This window comes from Capsaspora owczarzaki (genome assembly GCF_000151315.2).
Source record: "Capsaspora owczarzaki ATCC 30864 unplaced genomic scaffold supercont2.12, whole genome shotgun sequence".
Classification (NCBI taxonomy): domain Eukaryota; class Filasterea; order Ministeriida; family Capsasporidae; genus Capsaspora; species Capsaspora owczarzaki.
The window spans coordinates 808,315-827,725 of record NW_011887303.1 but is presented as its reverse complement, the minus strand read 5'-3'; the positions used below and the strand labels follow the sequence as shown (position 1 = coordinate 827,725).

Sequence of the window (19,411 nt, the reverse complement as noted above, 5' to 3'; positions counted from 1 at the left end):
AAAAAAAAAAAAAAAGAAACTGAGCAGCAATGCAAATGTATGGAGATCTGGATCAATGCAGTCCAATACAGTACACAATGGTGATGGTTGATTCACTTGTGGATTGATTTGGCTTTGTCTAGGATTGCTCACGAGTGTCATGGATTGACCTTGGTAGATCTACAGTACACTTTGTCCTCCTCCCTCCCATCCGTCGTCTCAGGTACACGGTCAACCCGATCGCTCTTGATTTCGACAAACACAAAGCACAAAGCAATCCATCTTTTTTTTTTTTTTTTTTTTCATTTTTCTTTTTTTTCCGTTTCTTAGATTTTTTGCATTTCCCCAATTCCTTCCTTCGAATGCAGCCGCAGCACGCAGTTGGCTGGGTTGCAGTCGCCCTTTCGCTGCTCTTTGCCGGCAAGTCACTGCAGCCAATCCCGGCACCACCCAAGGTAGTCACGAGCGGTCGACAGACAGCCGCGAGAGAAGTGAAAGTGCCGTCGGAGAAGCATTCCACACACGCTTCAATGTTCCAGCATTGGATTGGGACTTCATGGTCCGAGACTGACCTTCATCCGACTGCTGGAAACCCCCTTTGTTTATATGTGTGTGTGTTTGTGTGTGAATCCTGCAGCCGGTGGCGTCGCCAATGCAGTTCCAGCCAAGCCAGGCGCTGCTGACGTTCCAGACGGGTTTGCGCGCGGCAGAGTACTCGTCCGAGTTCCTCGCTTCACGCGTCTACAACTGCTCATGCAGAGTCTTCCAAGTGAGTCACTCTTTTGGTTTTGTTTGGTTTTGCGTCTTGCGTCTTGTTGGGGGGGGGGTTGAAGTGCCCTAACCCTCACCGATCACCGATTCGGTCACCTTTGAACTTGAACCGCGCGATTCATATGGCTGTTGTTTTTTGTTTTTGTATCATTGTTGCTTGAAAATAGCTACAACTGGCACAGAATCAATGGAATCCGACGGGTCCGGGCGCAGAGTCGCTCGACAAGCCACCATCAACGTCGGTCGGCGGTAACCATAATGACGACCAGCAGCAGGACCTGCGATGGGCTCCATCGGCAGTACTGTCGTCGTACTCGGTCGGCGCAACGTCCTTGTACGTGACGGTGGGTGCGCTTGAACCGGGTGCAACGTACCAATTCCGCGCGTCGTACATGTGTGTTCATGGCGAAGGACCTGCTGGTCACCCGAGTGCTGCGATTCAATTGCCATTGTCGATAGAGCCAGAGCAACCAGCAGATCCAACTCCAACGAGTAACGTCGTCCCATTGGCAAGCGAGGCAGAGCTCAAGGCCGAATCCGAAAAAGTACAATCTCAACAACGCGAGGAACTGGACTCGTTGACCAAGGAAAACGCCATTTTGCGGAGTCGCATCATTCAGCTGGAAAGCATGCTAGAAACGGCATCGAGTGCTCTTGCACTTGCGCGGGAGGAGCTGGAGCAGTGCCAGTTGCTTCGTGATCGAGCATTGACTTGTCCCGAGTGTCCAGCTTGTCCGGCGCCGATTCCATGCGTCTGTGCCCCTCCGCCCTCGTTGCAAACGCAACTGCTGGGCTTTTTGAAAGGGCTGGCAAGTCCTTCTGCCGACACAGAGGACGAGGACAGCCGCAAGCCCAAAGCGCTTCATCGCCGCTCGGAAGTTCTCATGACCGGCGGCGTTCTTCTGCTGGTCGCACTATTCTTGCTTGCCAAATTGACTTCAAAGCCGCGACCCGGCTCTTCAAATGCGGAGTCCGTTGAACCCACGCAAGTGGCTGGGCTGTTGCAGCCAACCTTCTCCCAACAGCATTCTTCCTCGTTGCTTCCTGTAGCACAAGACGACATTGACCAAGAGTGTGCCACGAACGCAGCTGTCTTGGAATTGGAGCGGGGGCACGAGCTTCAAGTAGCCACGCTGAAGGAGCAGCATGCAGCAGAGTTGGCCAAAATTGAGAATGCAATGGCCGAATGCCAGCAAGCACGCGCGCACGAGTCGGCCGCTGCTGACAGCAAGCTTGCTGAAATCCAAGTAAAGCATGATGCGGCTATGGAGGGACTCCGACTTCAAGTACACGCCGAGGCCGCTGCCCAGAAAGCGTCGGAGGTGGAGGCTTTGACAGCCGCTGCCACAAAGAGCGAGCGGGCAATGCAGCAACGCCACATTGCAGAGCTGGCTGAGGCCAACCAAGCCAGTCAAACAAAGTGGGACACTGCGCTGCAACGTTTGACGGAGCAGCATGCCGCCGACATCTCCTCCATGAAACAGCAACTCGAGGAGGCTGCAGAAAAGCAGTGTCAAGCGCAACTTGCCGCGTTGGAAGCAGCACATCAAGTCAGGTTGGGCAACGCCGTCTCTGCTGCCAGCAAAGCGAGCCTGGATGCACAGGAAATAATCCATCGCCAAGAGCTCGATCAAGCACGGATTACCTCGAATCAGTCGCACGAAATTCATCTCGCAGAATCCTTGAAAGCCCAAGAAGAGCAGCTTCGAGAGGCCTTTGTGCGAGAACTGGCAGAGTCGCTTGCCAAGCACACTAGCGAGCAAGCCGCCGCTGCTGCAGAGCGTGAGAATGAGCTGCAGCATCAATTTTCGCTACGCATCACCACGCTAGAGCAAAATTTTGGTTTGGCGGGCGTGCTTTTGAGCCAGATTGAAGCACAAGTGGAGGCCCAGTTGGTAGCGGCAGCCAGCACCGCCAACCACGAGACCCGGTCCAATCTGTCGACGAGCGAGCCGATTGTCGATGATACCATCATGCAAGCAACTACAATGCATCTCATTCGCATGGAAGAGCTACCGCTTGAGCAGCGGATTGTCAGCCCTGTCGTTGAGACGAGCCTGCCAATCTTGTCTGCGTCTAGCAACATTGCTCAAGCGAGTTCCACCCCAGCTATTCACCTGCATGCTGTTAGAAACACCAGTGACGACTTGCAAAACGAGCGCGTTGAATCGGCCGAGTTCCCGCCAATGACACCGACAGGCAAGACTCGTGCCTCTTCATTTTCTTCTCCGAATGGCTATCCGTCGATTCGACACGACGGCGGCACTGATGCCGGCTCCAGTTTGAGCTCCAATCTCAGTGCCAGTCAGCCCGATCTCAGGGAGCTGTCGCGTTCCGCCAGTCCCGACCGATCCGAGGGAGCTCGAACGCCCCAGCCGCCCTTCCGCCCGCGCGTGCCCTCCGACACTAACAACTTATTCCGATCAGGGGCGCGTGTTTTTGTTCGTGATAGTCCTCACTCCTCGCTCAACACATCACCAAACTTGCCATTTTATTCGCCGTTGCCTCCTGGTGTTCCGCGGCCTCTGCTTGACAATGCGCAGCCCAGCAAGGAGCCAGCGTCCACAGCTCAGTCATCGTTGGATACACCTGCCGCATTGCGGCCTCGCGTATACTCGCTGCCTTCCTCACAAGTAGCCCGTCCATACCGCTCAGGTTCAAGCTACTCAAATCGTTCGAGTTATGTCGCCCCATCCCCTCCGACCAGTTACAGCGAGAGCCCAACCTCGCGCCACTCCTTTGTAAGCCCGTCCAAGGGCTCGCACGGGACGGCAACGCCAACAGATGTGGAGGTAGTACCCCCATGCCCCAAGTGTCCGAGATTGTTGGCGCTTTTGCGGCACCATCACGTGCCCGTCTCAGACGCGCTTGCGTCTGGCATTGCGGATGATGTCCGCTAGTGCAGCACATTCCGTTGTTTTGTTGTGTTTTGTTTCTACTAGTTGCTTTTTTTTTTTTGCTTTTTTTTTTAAGTTCGTTTTGCGATCAGTTTGCTCCCGTTTCGTGTTGTCGTTATTTTGCAATTTTCAGTTTTGTTTTGTTTTGTTTTTCAGTTTGCTTAGAAAAAAAAAGGTCTTGCGGTGATAAAGGTGGTGGTGTTGCGGAAACACCGATTTGTATTCGAGAGGGGGTGCAAATCGGGGATAGATACTTACCTGACACAGGGCAGCGTAGAAATTCACAGGTCGGGTAGCGTTGCGTTGAGCAAATCGACGAGAGTGATTTCGCAAAAGGAGCTGCAATTGCACAGCAAAGCCATCACAAAACACAACCGCGCAGGTTGGATGAAGACCATCAAGTGTACAGCTTGCTGCCTATAGGTCGTGAAACAACATGGGTCAGTCCCTCCGTTTCATCCAATATCAAAACCTGCAACACACTAAAACCAACTGAACGACACCAAGCGACACTGACCCGCTTGCAATGCGCTGGGGCATGCCTATTTCTTGGTTTCTGGACCAAAACGTCTGGTTCACTTCAGGACGGATTGAATGGTCTGCAGTCCTGCATGAAGACGATGTCTGCGCAGAGCTCTGGCTCTCCCAGCAGCGAAAGAATGCAAGTGCAGCACCTTTTTTCGAGTCTGAATCGTATTTCTCGTAAAAAATAAAATCCAAATGGGAATTTTAACGGATGCGGTCCTTGATGCCGACGGAGGTGGCAATGGCGGCAGCCAGCGAGGAAGGGTTGAGCTGGCCAGCGCACTTGGAGAGGACGCCAGTGGACTGGTTGGACTTCTTGGCGGCGGGGGCCGAGGCGAAGCACTTCCAGAAGCGAAGAGTCTCGTCGCTGGAGGCCGACACAACAGTCTCACCGTCAGGGGACATGGCCATGTGAAGAACGCGACCTTGGTGGCCGTTGAGCTCGGCAACCATCTGGAGGGTGGGGTACTTCCAGATCGTGAGGCGGTTGCTGGGCAGGCCGTGCGACGCGACAATCTCCTTGTGGTTCTTGGACCACATGAGCGAGGAGATCTGGGCACCAGTGTCGATGACGTTCATGAGGGCGCCGTTGGCAGTGTTCCAGAAGCGGATGTGGCGGTCAGCAAGGCCGGCGCCAGTGGCGAGCAGGTTGGCCTGCATGGGAGACCAGGCCAGAGCCTTCACGGCAGCACCGTGGCCTTCAAGGCTGTGGGCGGGGGTCGAGCTGGAGAGCGAGGTCACGCCGTCCCAGACAAAGACAGAGTTGTCGTTGCCACCGCTGGCAAGCTGAGTGCCGTCAGGGGACCAAGAGACGTTGCAAACAGCGCCAGTGTGAGCAGAGTAGGTGCCGACGTGGTGGTTGGGGAGGCGAACGTCGTGGTTGTGGATGGCACCAGAGGTCGAGCCGCTGGTCAGGATGTGCGAGCGCCACGACAGAGCGGGAACAGAGCCCTGGTGACCGACCATGTTGCGGATTTGCTTCTCGCGGTTGACATCGTAGATGGCAACGCTCGAGTCGCTCGATCCGACAGCAAGGTAGTTATCAGCCTCGCTCCACTTGAGGGAGGTGACGTGGGCGTCGTCCTTGAGCTCGAGGAGACGGCAGATCGAGCCGCTCGAGGCGTTCCAGACGTAGACGCTGTTGGACAGACCGACAGCGAGGAGGTTGTTCGAGTTCCAGTCGAGGACGTTCATGAAAAAGTCGTCGTGCATGCCGGGGGCATCAAGAGTCTTCTCGGGCACCTGGGGAACGACACGCATGGTCTGCTTGGTCTTGCCAGTCACAGTGCGAGCGCTAGTGGCGTTGGCATCGACGGTCGTCAGGGGGAGCGAAACAACCTTCTGCTTGAGAGCGAGAATGCTGGACTCGGCGGCCTCGCTGAAAAGGAGCTGGGACATCTCGGCACGGCTGCGCTTGCGCGAAGGGGAGGACTCGGCGGCGGCAGCGGTGGCGACAGGGGAGGCCTCAACCGACGCGGCTCCCTCGACGCTCGAGGCAGTGAAGGGAGAGTCGCGGAGCAGGTGGAAGTTGCTCAGCTCGAGGTCCATCGAGTTGCGGTTGGCAATGAAACGGTCGGCGCCAGAGCTGGGGCGGCGGCCAGTCGAGGTGCGGGAGCTGCCACGGCTGCCCATCGACATGGCAGACACGTTCAAGGATGCAGATGCGGGGGTCTGCGGGGCAGAGGTGGCAAGGAAGGAGGAATCGGCAAGGAAGTTCATGGTTGAAATCTGTTTCAAAAAAAAAAACGTTGTTGTTTCACGCAAAACGAGAAGCGGGAGAGGTAGAGTTGAAATGGATGAAAGGGAGGGAAGAAAACAGAGGAGACAAGCAAAAGCGCGCTTGGTAAAAGTGAAAGCAGGTCGCGTGGTGGAAAGAAGAAGAAGAAGAATTTTGCGGATCTCGAAGAAAACACAAAAGTGAAACAAAAAAAAAGACGTTTGTTTGATTCAAAAATTTGAAAAAAATAAACGGCTAGCAAATCGTTTCAGTGATGAAGGAGCAGCGTAGCAGGGTTGCAGATATGAAATCAGCGTGTTTTGGGTTTTGGCGTGTGACGCGAGTAAAGAAGCGTGTGAAGCTGTGGAAGCGAAAAGTTGGAGCTTTGAAGAAAGGCGCGAAGCGTTTGTTCGAAGTTGTGGGGGTTTTCTCAAAAGAGAGTGAACTGAAATATATTTGGATGGGAGTGAAATCAAGTAATTCAATGGTACGAGAAAACCGTGAAAAAGGCGTGCAAGAGTTTTCAAGGAGGTACAAATGGTTGGGGCCTGCGACAAATTCAAAAAACAAACACACAAATGGAACCAACCGAAGCCGAACGGTGGTTGAACAGAAGTATCAAACAGGTTCTGAGAATCACACCACTTCGCAGATCAATCCGTTTGATGATGATGATACTGTAAGAGCTCAGAGAATTCTCGCGCAATCCGTTCTTGATTTTTTTTGTTGCGTTTTGTCTTTTTCAACTGGCGCCTATGTCTGAGCATCTTCGTGTTCCAGTCTTGTTTTGTGCTGGTCCATCCAGAATGTTCAAAAAGAGCAGCCAATCACGACCGTCGAATCTCCGACGACGAGATGGCGATGAAGACGAACCAGCTACGGCGGTCCCATCCACCGCAGCTGCTGCAGCAGAACGACGCGTGCGCAGCCAAGTCGACGACGGCGCGAACGACAGCGACGAGGATCCATCCAAGCTCAAAACGGCAACGAAACAACCAGCCGCGGACGACGCGGACGACTCGGACGATGATGCATCCTCAGACGACGATGGCGAGGACGGCGATGACAGGAAGGCTGGCCATGTCGCGAAACGCGCGCGGCTGGTCACGACGGGCCTCGACGCAGGCACGTCGTCGACGTTGAGCGCAGCGTCATCGAGCGACGGGAGCAAGCTGGCGACGCCGTTCGAGGCAGGCAGACAGAGCCTCGAGCAAAGGAATGGTGGTCCTCGGATGTACAACGAAGCGGATCCAGTGCTGCGGAAGGGCGAAGCGACGTCCACGGGGCTGCGAGGGTTTCGCGCGGCGCCAATGAAGGCGGCCGCCAACATTCGCACAACCGTCCGGTTTGACTACCAGATGGACGTGTGCAAGGACTACAAGGAGACTGGATTCTGCGGCTTTGGTGATACGTGCAAGTTTATGCACGATCGTGGCGACTACAAGACGGGCTGGCAGCTGGACAAGGAATGGGACGAGCACAAGAAGGCTGCAGACAGCAAGCCAAAGACGGGTGCAAAAGAGGTGTTTACACGCGATGATGACTTGCCGTTTGCTTGCCACATTTGCCGAGGAGATTTTGTCAATCCCGTGGTGACGCGGTACGTATTCGAGCTCGAGCTGGTGGTGGGGGGGGGGTTTGTTGTGAGCTAGAACTTGTTTTGCTTGGAGTTTTGGCTGTTTTTGCTCACTTCTGGTCGTCGTCCCGTCATGCTGCAACCAACCTCCAGGTGTAAACACTACTTTTGCGAAAAGTGCGCGCTTGAGCACGCGAAAAAGTCGAGCCTATGCGCAGTCTGCCAAAGCGCCACCAACGGCATGTTCAACCGCGCAAAAGACTTGGCAGACGCTCTCAAACGACGGCAGAAGCGACAAGATGATTCATCGCAAAAAGAGCACGAACAAGCCATGCGCCGCTCGGCGGGAAACGGAATCGCCAACGACGACGAGGATGAAATTGAATTTTGAGATGTGGTTTTTTTGGTCAATGTTATCTTTTTCTTTCCATTCATAACAACACGATAATCAACACGTTTTTGATAACTGGCTGCGCTTGCTGCAACTAGCGAAAGGTCTGCTCTACTTCTTGTTGGCGTTCTCGTTATACTTTTGAAGCAGCAACTTCTTGAACTCTGTGTTGAAGCAAAGTGATGAGTCGAACGATCGGATAAGGGAAATGGTTGCAAGAGGGCAACGCAGTGTGAAGTTGTACCTTCTTGATTGGCCCACAAACCTGCTGCTTGGCCGTTCAGAGGGCTCTCGTTATTTGGCTCTACACGGGCAACAGCAAATCAGCCAAACAGTCGAGACGAAACGTAATTTTGGCTTCCGAGAATCACTCACCTCCGAGCAAGCTTTGAATAGACAGCAGAATAGTGCGAACGTCGTAGAGTGCAGACCATTTGTCCTAGAGTTTGCCGTTCGTTGCAGCACAGTGAGCACCCCAAAAGGAGAACAACAAAACAACAAAGCCATACTTTCCCCCCCCCCTCGACCTCGAGCTTGTCCTTACCTTCAGAATATCCAAGCAAATGTTGCCGCGCTCATCCACGTTGGGGTGGAAGCAGGGTGTCTCGAACGTGACAGTGGGGGCGTTGAACGGGTACGCGCTTGGGAACTTGAGCAAAAGCTTGTAGCTCAGACCCTCATACACCTGGATGAACAAACTCAAAAAGATGAGAGATCGCTGACGTATACAATGCTTGCGAACGTGCGTTGTCACATACAGTGCCGCTGACGCCCTTGATGGTGCCAATCCAGCTAAACAGCGAATCTCCCTGTGGGAAGGCCGAAATGCCCAAATCCGCCGCGCCCTGCACGAAAATACGAAACAAAATATGTCACATCGCAAATGTTAGTACTCGTCTGATGATTCGAACGACCATCACAGCATCCAGCAAAGCTGGTTTCAAAAAAAAAAAAAAAAAAAAAACAAAAGAAACGGCTCCGACGTTTGGCTTTTTTCAAAATATAACGGCTTTTGCTGTTACCATGAGTTGCATGAGTTCTTGCTGGAGTCTGATTTCGCGACAATCAAAGAAGAGCAGCGACATCAAAGAACGGCGAGCGAGAGAGACACACACACACAGTCAGTGGTCAGTGGAGAGTGAGCAAGCAGGCGAAACTGATGACAGTGTGAAACAACTCGGCCGTCTCAAATGTACAAAGGCAACGAGCTGCACCTTCGCGTGACGGCATGGCCATCCATGGTGGACGCTGTGCTCTTGAGCTTCGGGTTGGTGGCCGTGGCGGATGCGGTGCGTCGCGGTGCAGTGTTTTGTGACGCCATCAAAAACAGCAACAAAAAAATTAAAATAAGCTGAAAGGTTGAAAAAACCAAGAGTGCAAAAGAAAGAGGCGAAAGTTGCAAATGGAGAAGAGTATTGGATTAGGTTGGGAATTGGTGGATTATTAAGGAGAACAGAGAGTGACTTGAAGCCGGCGCGAGGACGAGTTCTACTGCCGCGACTTGCACTGTTTGACCGGATCAAACAAGCCTTCCAAAACACTTTTTCATACTGTAGGGATTTCGCAAACAGTACAGAATCCTTGACAATATGATCCGTACACACACAATCGGCTGGATCCTGGAAGAGGGAACGGCTGTAGATCAACTTTCGCAGTGGAGCTCGTATCCACCAAAAAGTCTTTATTCATCGATCAGCTGCTTCCATTGAGGAGCTGTACCTTGATCGTCTCCTTCAGCCCAGAGTGTATTGCGTGAATGAAAGCGATTCCACCCCACAGCCACAATCTGCAGTTGCTCGATACCGAGCAACTGCGAAATCTTGGACTTCCAGTACAGCAAAGTGCAGCGATCACACACGTCAAAATAGGTGAACAAGAGTAAAGTAAACTCCTCATTGCGACGAGTATTGAATGGAATGTTGTCGATGTGCAATGCCAGACTGGCAAGAGCAGCCGGGTCAGTGTCCGAGACCAATTCGAGCTTCTTTCCCTCATAGATTTCGGAAACGATTTTGCGATATTGGTCGCTGAGTTTAGACCCGTGATCTTCAGCACTGCCGCTTGCAGAAACAGCGGAGCTCACACTGGCACTCTGAAAGGGGGTCGAATGCGGGTGGATGCTCCGTAACACTGTGAGCACCAGGCTTGCGTCTTCGCGTGATTTTGGCGACCTCATCAAGTACCAACCAGAGTCAGAGTTGACGGGTGGTTCCTTTTGCAAAAACATGGCACGCGGTCTTTGCTGCCTCGCGTTGCAAAATTGCAAAGAGAGCGACAACGGCGAAACCGCTTGTGAAATCGTGTCGGTCGCCGAGCTAGAAGCTGTCAAAGTCATCTGATTCGAAGAGCGGGTAGCTGGCTCAGAAACCTGGACTGACGAGCTTGGTGAAATCGTGTCGGTCGCCGAGCTGGAAGCTGTCGAAGTCATGTGATTCGAAGAGCTGGGAGCTTGCGGGCGTGGTGTAGCGCGCCCTGACGAGCTTTGTGAAGATGTGGATCCAACGACAGTTTCCGGGCCCCAAAGACTGTAGACGCATGCTTGAGTTTGCTGTCCTGAAAGTTGAACCAGGTGAATGCTCAATGCATTGCCAAGGTCGTTGGTAGCTGGTTGCAGCAGTTTGACGCCCGTTCCGCATTGCTGAGAAGCCTCGACATGGTCTTTTTGTGCGTTCTCCAGCCAATATCTCAGCGACTTTTCTTGTTTTGTCGTTATGGTATCTTTCCCAAATTGTGACAAGGCTGTAGTCGCGGCTTGGAGGTGCTCGGCAAGCACTTGCAGGATGCACTGCAACTGACTGTGATCCAAAAGTTTTGGAAGCATGCGTCCTGTGGTTAGCCCGAGGGCGTCCGATAACGCGTTCCAAATTCGTGTCGCATGCGGCGAGTTAGAGCTTGAAAGCCACTTGTTATCGCGCATACATGTGGTCAGGGTCTCGCGGAGTTTCTCCAGCACAGTGTAGCGAGAGAAGTTTGATCGTAGGTACTGGTCGAAAGTGCAAAACTCGAAAAACGTTTTAGATTGGAGAGCCGTGCGTTCTTCGTCTTTCAACGTCTTCCAATGCAAGACCTTCGAGCGCCGGGGTTGAAGTTCTGGTGGGATCTCGGCACGTGGTGTCGGTTCGTCAGGTTCAGCTGTCTCCGTTCGAGAACAGCAAGGGCACAAACTTGACCAAACCATTTGAAATCGCGAAGAAAAAAAAAAAATGAGGGGTTTTCTTTTGGGGAGCTCATTTTCTTTTTTATTCGTTTATTTTTCAAAAAAAAAAAATGTCTTTCAACGATTTCACTCTCGCCGACCTCGCGTCGACAGACCCGATCACAAAAGCCCTTCCATTGACGAACGAGTCCCATCCAGGCAAGCTCGAAGTGCAGAGCATACGCAAGCTCGATCGCCAAGCAGTACAAGTGGGGCTGGTGCAGCAGCTCAACATGTCGACTCCCCTTGAGCAGGTTGCCGTGAAGCGCCTCTTGGACCTCGTATTCAAACCGAGCCCGTACCAATATGACCATACAACGGGTCGGCTTGACATGAGCCAGGGCAGGGTTTTGTCGCAGGCGCTTCGGGCACTGTCCTTTGCACTTCCTGGGACGTTCATTGACAATGTTTCTCAGCTTCTGCTGCAGGACAGGGAAATAGCGTCAGTCATCACGCTGGATCTCCATGGCAATTCCCTTCGTGACGAAGATCTTCCAACAGTCGTCCAGATTGTGCGGCTATGCCGTCCACTGATTGTCAACCTACGCTCAAACCGCTTCGGTTACGGTTATCCCAACCCTGAAACAGCCGAGTTGCTTTGCCAGATTTGCAAAGTGGACAGTGTCGTGTTCGTGGACATTGCTGGCGAGATGTTCACCGGCAGCGATTGGCAGCCCCTGTATCAAGTATGGGAGCGTCACCTGTGGACAAAGCTAGTGTTCATTCCTCTTCACTGGCTTGCAGGGCATGACTGGGAGCAGACAGATATCTGTGGCGAGCATCGCACTCTTTCCAAAGAAACGCATCGTCTGTACTACTACTTTCAAGAGTACGAACCGGTGTTTGATCAGCAACGTCTGGCAAAAGTGCTGAGCGACGGGTCCGAAGAATGGACACAGGCTCGCGCTGTGCGGTCGTAAATCGTCTGCGAACGGTTCTGATTGAGTGCTGTATATTTGAGCGCGTGCATCTTACAATACAAGGTCATTTTCCGCATGACTATTGGGGCTGAGTGGCATTGTTGAGGGAGATGCCGGTTTCCTTCCCCAGTCCGAAAAACGCGTGCCTGAATCCACCTCTTCCTATGCTCCCTCATAATTGATAGATCCGACCTAAAAATGCTGGACAACTGGAATTACCATCTGACGCAACATTCGCAAGGTTGAAATACAGTTGTCACTCCTCTTCTATTGGATGCGACGCAGGGACGCGCTGCTTGTGCCAGGCACACGGCTCGGCAGCAACAGCAGCACCAACCATCATCATCATCATCATCATCATCATCATCATCATCATCATCATCATCATCATCAACAACAACAACAACAACGCCATAATTCGACTAACACTTGGAATAACAATCACGATGAGTGCACGCTGGTGCGCGTTGCCTGCTCAACAGCGTCCGATCGCCGAACACGGCAGCAGAAGAGTGCCGCGAGTGCGTCCGCGGGTCTGACGGCATCCCTGCGACGGCAGCTCAATCCAGCGCTCGTGCTCGTGCTCGTGCTCCTCCTCCTCCTCGTTCAAGCCGCGCGAGCACAGCAGCAGCAGGTGCGCAACGAAACGACATTCACTCCCCTCGTCCCCCCCCCTCCGTCCCCCCCACCTCTCTCCCTGACTCTTTCTCACCCACTGCTCGGCTTGCTTCACTGTGCACTTGCACAACATGAATCACTCGGCCTCGCACACAAGCCATTCCCCTCGCCTTTTGGGGTGATCTTTTCGCTTGTTTCCTATGTTACATCCATTGCGCTTTTCTTTTTCTTTTTTTCCTTTTTTTTTTCTTTTTTTTTAATCCTGACAACCCTCATGAGGCTTTGGTCTCGCTGGTGGTTTCAGGTTTGGTATTCTACGCTTCTCTCTATGTATTATGCTCGTGAGGGGGGGGTTCCTCTCTCTGCCCCGCCCGAAGAATGGAAGCAAACACATCGTTTCGACTGTATTTTTTCAATGTTTAGATCTGAATCGATTTTTGCACTTTGTTCTCGTTTTCGTTCTTCGTCTATTCCAACGTTTTCGTGTTTTGGCTTGGTGTGGAAGTGGTGCGACGTCGTCTTTGAATGTTTGAGCTATGAGGAGGTCGGGGGGGGGTGGGAGGGGGGGGCGTGCTTCAAAAACAGAAGGACCCGGGCCCCATGCATTGAATCGATCACTTCGTCGTGTCACCCATTGAGTTGTGTGTGGTGAATCGGTGCAAGCGCGGGTGTGTATAGACTGCAATGCATGCATTTGGTGGGGGGGGAGAGATTGGCGACCAAGAGTCGTGCTCCCATGGGAGAGCGGAGAGCGCCAACGTTCTTGTAAATCGATCGAGGCTGGACTGTAAAAATGGTAAAGGACACCCGCCCACCCAATTTCATACAGCTATCCATATCAGCAAACATGTCGAATCTAATCTCGTCCGTCAAATCAAATTGAGCAACTCTCCTTTTGAACATTTTGCTTGAATGCACACGCTTTCGAGTGGAGCACGCAACGCTCTGTCGCTCACTGGGTGACTTCCTCGTGGTGTGTTTGCACTCTCTTGTAGCCACGACTGCTGGGCCCGAGCAATCTGCAGCAAATTCTCGAGCAGAAAGTTCAAGAAGTCACCCAAACGGGCAAGTTATCCGAACCAAGTGCTGCTAGTAGCTGGGTACGGGCGTTTGTTTTCAAGGCAATTGAAGCTTTATGAAGCTTTATTTGTTGTTGGGTAAATCCACGCTCACTGTTTGCGTTTGCGGTGGTTTGTTTGTCGTTCGTCTCCAAACCAGACGCCTCTACATATTGCATCCTATCTCGGCAACGCCGATTTGACCCTGTTCTTTCTGAATCATGGAGCGCGCACAGATGCCTTGCACATCACAGCACGGCACGCTCGTTCGGGTAAGAGTGGGCTTTTTGTTGGTGAATATAGCCTGTCCTGTATCTCACTGACTTTGACCCGCCATGCAGCACTCCACTATGCAGTTTTGGCGTGGGATGAACGCAATCGATTGCAGCACGGCGTTTTGGTCAATCCGGCCACAAATTGGACGGCAGTCATGTAGGTCTCCTATTGTTGAACCAACAGATTGAGTTTTGTTGCTTTGCTTGGCTTTTTGTCTGTCGTCGCTCACCGTGGGATTGATTGGACGACCCGCAGTCAACATCTCGTCAACCATGGCGCCTCACTCTCGGTGGTTGACGAACACGGACTGACGCCGCTCCACCACGCTGCCCAAGCCCATTTTTGGGAAGCCATCCCGTTGCTGGCCAGCGAGATCAGCTGCCCCATGACGTCCTATGGCTTGCGCGTCAATCCACCACCAAAGCACACCACTGCTCTGGCCTCGATCAACCCAAACAAGCCTGGCTGGACTGCACTGCACTTTGCCATCTACTCCAAACGATGGTTGATGAGCGTTTGCACATGGATTCTCAAGAGCGCAACCGACCACCCTGCCAGTCAACAAGACGGTTCCCTTCCCGCGGTTTTGCACGACAGTCTTGCTGCACTCCGGCTGACTGTCACCGCGGCGGCGTTGGATTCCTCGAAAGGTAAGCAAATTTCGCCTCAAACACAAAGCTGCTGTTGGTGTGCCTGGATGTTGCACGCGAGCCTCACTCTTGTGTTGGGTGACCGTGTGTGCCTCATGCAGTAAGCTGCGTCCCTGCAGTCTTTCGGGCTGCCATCTTTCGGTGGAATTCGGCGTTCGTGAGCCATCTGGCCTCGCACTGCCCTGCTTCCACGCTACCACGAGATTCGCAAGACTCGGATGGGTGGGCTCCGTTGCACTTGTCTGCTGATGTTGGCGATGAGCAAGGCACCTCGCTTCTCGCATCACTGCTCCGAGCGCAGATGGAAGAGGCCAATCGCGAAGCGAGCGCTCGACGCTACCACCACCACCCCCACCAGGTCGCAGTTTCAGAGCAACAAGACTCGACTCTTGGACCTGCTTCGGAACAAAACCGGGAGTTTGTCACGCGATTGCTACGGTCGGGTTTTACGCCGATGCATTTGGCGATGGCCCGCGGGTTTCCCCAAATTGTCAATGTGATTGAAAGGGTTCTCCAGGGCGGCACAGAGTCGGAGATGACATCCCTTCGATCGCTCGCAACCATCAAGGATTCGTTCGGGCGGCCATGGGATTTGATTGACGTTCGTCGCACACCCTGGTGGTGGTTGCTGTATCCGGCAAAGCCGGCGCCCGTCCCGCCACCCATTGTCACGCCAAGACCGCTCCCTGCCCCGCCGCCCTTGGTATTCCACGGGCTTGCCTGGATCACCGCAAAGGAAAAGACCCAGCCACTGCTTGCGGAAGCTTCAGGACCGGTAGATCTGGTCGTTGAGGATGCCTCGCGCCTGTGCGATTTCGATGTCCGAGACGCCGCACAATTGACGCGCCGACAGTTTGAGCGAAACTACCTTCACCTCCGTCGGCCCTTGTTGATCAAAGGTGGCGTGGCCAACTGGCCAGCAATTGCCAAATGGACCAACGAGCACTTGCTCCGTACGTTGGCTACGTGGATGGGGTTGGGGTTTTTTTTTTTTTTTTTTTGTTCGGCTCTGTGTGTGAGACACTCGTCTGACTTACGCCTTTGTTGCCTTTTTGCTTTTTTTTTTTGTTCATTTTGCGTTAGACGAGTTTGGAGACCGGAAGTTTGTGGCCTCCACCATTCCCTATGCAGCGCAGTACAATTTGCAAGACACACGCATCACACTGCGCGACTTTCTGAACGGCAGTCATGCCACTGGCTCTGAGCAAGGCACCATGGCCCATTGCTGCATTTCCTGTGAATGGATGCCTGCAGACTGGTCTGAGCGACTCACCCGCCTCGGAATCTGCGACAAGTGTGCGGATGCATTGAACCATTCGCACAGCGCGCTGCCCGTTGCCCCAGCACCGCCGCTTTACATTTTTGACAACACGTTTATCAACGCGCCGCCCGGTGTTGCAGGCTCACTGGCTGGTTCCCGGCGACAAGCGTTCTTGAACAACGATGTTGTCGCACCAACCTGGATGGAGGATCATTCCATGCACGCCGCCCAGTTCATGTTTGGACCTTGCCTTTCTGGCGCGCCAGTCCACTTTCATACTGACGCTTGGAACGGCCTCATTCGAGGACGCAAGCGTTGGTTTGTGTTTGCACCGGTAAGTAGATGCTGATGGCCGTTGATCAAAGGGGGGGGGAAATGTGGATCCCCTGCTGTACCGTCGTTTTCTCACTTGTGTGTTGGTGGGTATCTCAGGGCGCATCCTTCATTTCCAAAGAGCCAGTTCTTGAGTGGTTCCGACGAGAGGAGGAGCGGCAACGCATGATTCAAAAACACGGCGAGCATGCGCCAGCCACTTTCCTCGAATGCATCCAGGAGGCTGGCGATTTGATGTACATCCCAGACAGCTATGGTCACGGTGTGATCAATATGCAAGAATCTCTGGCAATAGCGGTCGAGTTTGTCAACCGCGCATAGCCTTGATTTTTTTTTTTTGTTCATCTTCTCCTTCTGGCTGTCACTCACTCGCTCGCTCTCATGCCCATATTTCACACAGTCAAACCCAATTCATTTCTACCTGTACTTTTACTTTGTTCGGGCTCGGACATTGTACACTAATGCAATAAAGCATGCTGTCCGCATTGGATGCGATTAAGATTCGATTGGCATTTGGGAAAAAGAAAACACAAAAAGGCCGGACATTTGCACACGCTGTCAATGCAATCATACTTGGTGGCATTATGCTTGAGTCGACTCTGGCGCAGCGGCGCTGCTGCTGCTGCCGCCGCTGCTGTTGCTGCTGCTGGCTGCGTTCGACCCGCTGGCTCCGGCAGCTCGAATAACAGGGTCTGTGGACAGTTTGGACAAGGATTGAGCGATGAAACGCAAGAGTTAGTACAACGCGCTGAAGGTAAAAACGGGCAAATCATTGAAGAAAAGAAAGCAAGCAAAAGCGAGGAAACGTACGGAAGTAAGGGTGTTGGAGGGCTTCGGGCGCAGTAATGCGTTGCTGCAATACCAGAGAATTAAACAAATGATCAGTCAAAACAAAAAAACAACTAGGACTTGCGAAATCAACAATGAATGAAAAAAGCGAAAATGCTTACGGCGTGATCGTATCGTAGAAGCTTATCGAGCAAATCCAGGGCTTCGGGAGTAATGAAACGCTTGTTATCAGCAGTGACAAACTTATCCCATGATTTGCGGGGATACCGGCCCAGAATGTTGTCGTAGTGGGCGCCCAAGTTGATGTTGTATTTGTCGAGATAGGCGAAAAGCTCGTCCGTGCCGAGGACCTTGGCGATTTTGATCAATTGATCATAGTTATCATGACCATGGAAGAAGGGCTCTTTGCGGAAGATCTGCAGAAACAGCGAGCGGGGGGTCAGATTGGGTGTAGAAGACAACAAAAAAAAAGGGGGGGGAAAAATGGGGGGAAAAAAAAAAACATCTGGGATAGCTCCATCAACAAAAAATCGTCGTGCTCACCATGCTGGCAAACATGCAGCCGAGGCTCCACATGTCAAGCGAATAATCGTACTCCTGGAAGTCGACCAAAAGCTCAGGGCCCTTAAAGTAGCGAGAGGCGACGCGAACGTTATACTCGCGGCCAGGGTGGTAGAACTCTGCCAAGCCCCAGTCGATCAAGCGCAGCTATAGGAAGAAGAAAGAATGATGCGATGAGTCAAAATGGACGGGGAGCAGGCCCAGAAAAGCAAAAAACCAAAAAACGTGACAAAAGTCGGTCCGTACCTGGCGCTTGGTGTGGTCAATCATGACATTGTGCGGCTTGACATCACGGTGCATGATGCCGTTCGAGTGGCAGAAATCAAGGGCCTGCAGCAGAACAAGAAAGTGTCAAGAAACGAACAAAACGTTAGCAAGCAAAACAAAACAAAATCACGCCGAAACACACACTTTGGTTTCTTGTATTTACCTTCACCAGCTCGTACAAGTAGAAGCGAATGTCGTAATCGCTCAGTGTTGGGTACAACACCTTGAAGTCGACGTTGTCGACATGCTCAAACACGAGTGACGGGATTTTGGACTGCAGCACGAAAAAGCAAATGTCAGAACACAACTCCAATCCTCCGCCTCCGCCTCCGCCGCCACAACATCAGCGAGAAAACCCCCTGCAACATGCACTCACCTGCTGATCCTTCACAACATCGTACAACGAGATGATGTTGGTGCCTCCGCACAGGTTTTGGAGGATTTTGATTTCACGCTTGATCTTCTTCTTCTTGACGGGCTTCAAGATTTTGATGACGCACTTGGCGTCGTTGGTGATGTTGATGCCCTCGAACACCTCGCTGTACTTGCCACGGCCGATCTTGCGGACGATCTGGTACTTTTCCTGCGACCTGTCAGTGCAAAAGACAAAAGGATTGAGTAAAAGTGGCTATTCAGTCGCGCGCTCCTTCGCCTTCCTCGCGCCTCCCCCGCTTCAAAGGTAGTAAATCAGTGCGTGCTTTGATTCAAAAAAAGCGACGCTCTGGACTGTGGTTCGTGCAGTGAGCAAAACGAGAGGGGGCCAAAACGAGAGGCCATGCTCTTCAAAGCCATGGCTTCGGGCTTTGTTTCGCCGTCCCGTCAGAGCAGAGCGGGGAGGAGGAGGGGGGGGAGGAAGAGGGTCGCAATGTGTGTCTTTGGGGTGAAGGGGTTGAGTTGTTCGAATGTGTGCTGTTGAGGAAAGACGGCGCGATGGTCGAACAGCCAAGAAAGAGAGAGAAAAGGACGACGGAAAAAAAAAAAAAAAAAAAAAAGGCTACAGAACGAAGCAGCAGAGGCGGACGGAGAGGGGAGAGCGAGAGATGACAGGAGATGCAAAGAGAGAGAGAGAGAGAAGAGTGTAGGATGATGATTCATAGGACATGGCGGCGTCAGACGAGAGAAAGAGCGAGAAGAGAGGAACAAGAACGAAGCAAAAGGGGAAATAAAAAAAAAAAAAAAGAGGCAAGGGAAAAGTCATCCAAAAAAAAAAAAAAAAAAAAAAAAAAAAAAAAAAAAAAAAAAAAGGTCGCGAGTTGCTGGAGCATTGAGAGCGGATGATGGGGACGATGGTGCATCTGTCGACTCACCCCCATTGAATCACAAGCGACTCGTAGTCCCAGTACTCGCGCGGACGGTGCACGTTGACGTCCTTATAGACGCGAGCGCGCGATGTCATTCGAGAACAGAGCAGAAAGAAAGAGAGAAAGGAAAGACTGGAGCTCATTCTCAGACGAACGGGCCTCCATGTCATGTCGGTAATGTACAAGATAGAGTTGGTGATGGTGCATTGAATAATCTTGCGAAAGACAGCTTCGGCAAAAGTGCAGGGATGGGTCAGACTTGGAACTCTTCAACTGTTCGCTTCAACTCCCCACTCCACCTCCCTCCGCTTTCCAAACCGATCCT

General features: G+C 52.5%; 8 protein-coding genes across 8 annotated transcripts; 4 read left to right on the top strand and 4 right to left on the bottom strand.

The window, feature by feature from the left end:
• Positions 1–306: 306 nt before the first annotated feature.
• Positions 307–3,761, top strand: CAOG_06862 (hypothetical protein). Its single transcript, XM_004344433.2, has 3 exons — positions 307–434; positions 617–748; positions 918–3,761. Exons 1-3 carry the CDS (start codon positions 342–344, stop codon positions 3,648–3,650), a joined length of 2,958 nt encoding a protein of 985 aa, XP_004344483.1. The 5' UTR covers positions 307–341; the 3' UTR covers positions 3,651–3,761.
• A 571-nt stretch (positions 3,762–4,332) lies between these two features.
• CAOG_06861 (Cdc20) lies at positions 4,333–6,109 on the bottom strand. The gene has a single exon (XM_004344432.2). The coding sequence runs from the start codon at positions 5,889–5,891 to the stop codon at positions 4,377–4,379; it is 1,515 nt and encodes a 504-aa protein (XP_004344482.1). The 5' UTR covers positions 5,892–6,109; the 3' UTR covers positions 4,333–4,376.
• Positions 6,110–6,628: 519 nt separating this feature from the next.
• Positions 6,629–7,922, top strand: CAOG_06860 (zinc finger protein). The gene is made up of 2 exons (XM_004344431.2): positions 6,629–7,489; positions 7,619–7,922. The coding sequence occupies exons 1-2, from the start codon at positions 6,645–6,647 to the stop codon at positions 7,854–7,856; spliced, it is 1,083 nt and encodes a 360-aa protein (XP_004344481.2). The 5' UTR covers positions 6,629–6,644; the 3' UTR covers positions 7,857–7,922.
• On the bottom strand, positions 7,860–9,252 carry CAOG_06859 (ubiquitin-conjugating enzyme E2). Its single transcript, XM_004344430.2, has 7 exons — positions 9,071–9,252; positions 8,879–8,906; positions 8,615–8,701; positions 8,401–8,541; positions 8,232–8,295; positions 8,101–8,160; positions 7,860–8,020 (listed from the first exon to the last, which is right to left on the bottom strand). The coding sequence occupies exons 1-7, from the start codon at positions 9,175–9,177 to the stop codon at positions 7,968–7,970; spliced, it is 540 nt and encodes a 179-aa protein (XP_004344480.1). The 5' UTR covers positions 9,178–9,252; the 3' UTR covers positions 7,860–7,967.
• A 235-nt stretch (positions 9,253–9,487) lies between these two features.
• CAOG_06858 (hypothetical protein) lies at positions 9,488–11,040 on the bottom strand. The gene has a single exon (XM_004344429.2). It carries the CDS (start codon positions 11,032–11,034, stop codon positions 9,538–9,540), a length of 1,497 nt encoding a protein of 498 aa, XP_004344479.2. The 5' UTR covers positions 11,035–11,040; the 3' UTR covers positions 9,488–9,537.
• Positions 11,041–11,105: 65 nt separating this feature from the next.
• Positions 11,106–12,153, top strand: CAOG_06857 (hypothetical protein). Its single transcript, XM_004344428.2, has one exon. The coding sequence runs from the start codon at positions 11,124–11,126 to the stop codon at positions 11,970–11,972; it is 849 nt and encodes a 282-aa protein (XP_004344478.1). The 5' UTR covers positions 11,106–11,123; the 3' UTR covers positions 11,973–12,153.
• A 185-nt stretch (positions 12,154–12,338) lies between these two features.
• On the top strand, positions 12,339–16,668 carry CAOG_06856 (hypothetical protein). Its single transcript, XM_004344427.2, has 8 exons — positions 12,339–12,606; positions 13,586–13,690; positions 13,809–13,920; positions 13,990–14,080; positions 14,180–14,574; positions 14,676–15,527; positions 15,658–16,169; positions 16,268–16,668. Exons 5-8 carry the CDS (start codon positions 14,310–14,312, stop codon positions 16,487–16,489), a joined length of 1,851 nt encoding a protein of 616 aa, XP_004344477.1. The 5' UTR covers positions 12,339–12,606; positions 13,586–13,690; positions 13,809–13,920; positions 13,990–14,080; positions 14,180–14,309; the 3' UTR covers positions 16,490–16,668.
• CAOG_06855 (casein kinase subunit II) lies at positions 16,659–19,207 on the bottom strand. The gene is made up of 8 exons (XM_004344426.2): positions 19,093–19,207; positions 18,162–18,375; positions 17,949–18,059; positions 17,765–17,848; positions 17,501–17,665; positions 17,119–17,373; positions 16,979–17,021; positions 16,659–16,860 (listed from the first exon to the last, which is right to left on the bottom strand). Exons 1-8 carry the CDS (start codon positions 19,179–19,181, stop codon positions 16,751–16,753), a joined length of 1,071 nt encoding a protein of 356 aa, XP_004344476.1. The 5' UTR covers positions 19,182–19,207; the 3' UTR covers positions 16,659–16,750.
• Between the last annotated feature and the right edge of the window lie 204 nt (positions 19,208–19,411).

What these genes read in the sequence shown, in the direction of transcription:
- CAOG_06862 (XM_004344433.2), top strand. Translation starts at nt 342, where the DNA reads ATGCAGCCGCAGCACGCAGTTGGCTGGGTTGCAGTCGCCCTTTCGCTG. An exon ending in CAATCCCGGCACCACCCAAG is followed by an intron (nt 435 to 616) that starts GTAGTCACGAGC and finishes TGAATCCTGCAG; the next exon opens with CCGGTGGCGTCGCCAATGCA. An exon ending in GCTCATGCAGAGTCTTCCAA is followed by an intron (nt 749 to 917) that starts GTGAGTCACTCT and finishes GCTTGAAAATAG; the next exon opens with CTACAACTGGCACAGAATCA.
- CAOG_06861 (XM_004344432.2), bottom strand. Translation starts at nt 5,891, where the DNA reads ATGAACTTCCTTGCCGATTCCTCCTTCCTTGCCACCTCTGCCCCGCAG.
- CAOG_06860 (XM_004344431.2), top strand. Translation starts at nt 6,645, where the DNA reads ATGTCTGAGCATCTTCGTGTTCCAGTCTTGTTTTGTGCTGGTCCATCC. An exon ending in GTCAATCCCGTGGTGACGCG is followed by an intron (nt 7,490 to 7,618) that starts GTACGTATTCGA and finishes ACCAACCTCCAG; the next exon opens with GTGTAAACACTACTTTTGCG.
- CAOG_06859 (XM_004344430.2), bottom strand. Translation starts at nt 9,177, where the DNA reads ATGGCGTCACAAAACACTGCACCGCGACGCACCGCATCCGCCACGGCC. An exon ending in TCAAGGGCGTCAGCGGCACT is followed by an intron (nt 8,542 to 8,614) that starts GTATGTGACAAC and finishes TTGTTCATCCAG; the next exon opens with GTGTATGAGGGTCTGAGCTA. An exon ending in TATTCAAAGCTTGCTCGGAG is followed by an intron (nt 8,161 to 8,231) that starts GTGAGTGATTCT and finishes TTGCCCGTGTAG; the next exon opens with AGCCAAATAACGAGAGCCCT.
- CAOG_06858 (XM_004344429.2), bottom strand. Translation starts at nt 11,034, where the DNA reads ATGGTTTGGTCAAGTTTGTGCCCTTGCTGTTCTCGAACGGAGACAGCT.
- CAOG_06857 (XM_004344428.2), top strand. Translation starts at nt 11,124, where the DNA reads ATGTCTTTCAACGATTTCACTCTCGCCGACCTCGCGTCGACAGACCCG.
- CAOG_06856 (XM_004344427.2), top strand. Translation starts at nt 14,310, where the DNA reads ATGACGTCCTATGGCTTGCGCGTCAATCCACCACCAAAGCACACCACT. An exon ending in GGCGTTGGATTCCTCGAAAG is followed by an intron (nt 14,575 to 14,675) that starts GTAAGCAAATTT and finishes TGCCTCATGCAG; the next exon opens with TAAGCTGCGTCCCTGCAGTC. An exon ending in GACCAACGAGCACTTGCTCC is followed by an intron (nt 15,528 to 15,657) that starts GTACGTTGGCTA and finishes ATTTTGCGTTAG; the next exon opens with ACGAGTTTGGAGACCGGAAG.
- CAOG_06855 (XM_004344426.2), bottom strand. Translation starts at nt 19,181, where the DNA reads ATGACATCGCGCGCTCGCGTCTATAAGGACGTCAACGTGCACCGTCCG. An exon ending in GCTGCATGTTTGCCAGCATG is followed by an intron (nt 17,374 to 17,500) that starts GTGAGCACGACG and finishes CTGTTTCTGCAG; the next exon opens with ATCTTCCGCAAAGAGCCCTT. An exon ending in TTCTACGATACGATCACGCC is followed by an intron (nt 17,022 to 17,118) that starts GTAAGCATTTTC and finishes CTGGTATTGCAG; the next exon opens with CAACGCATTACTGCGCCCGA.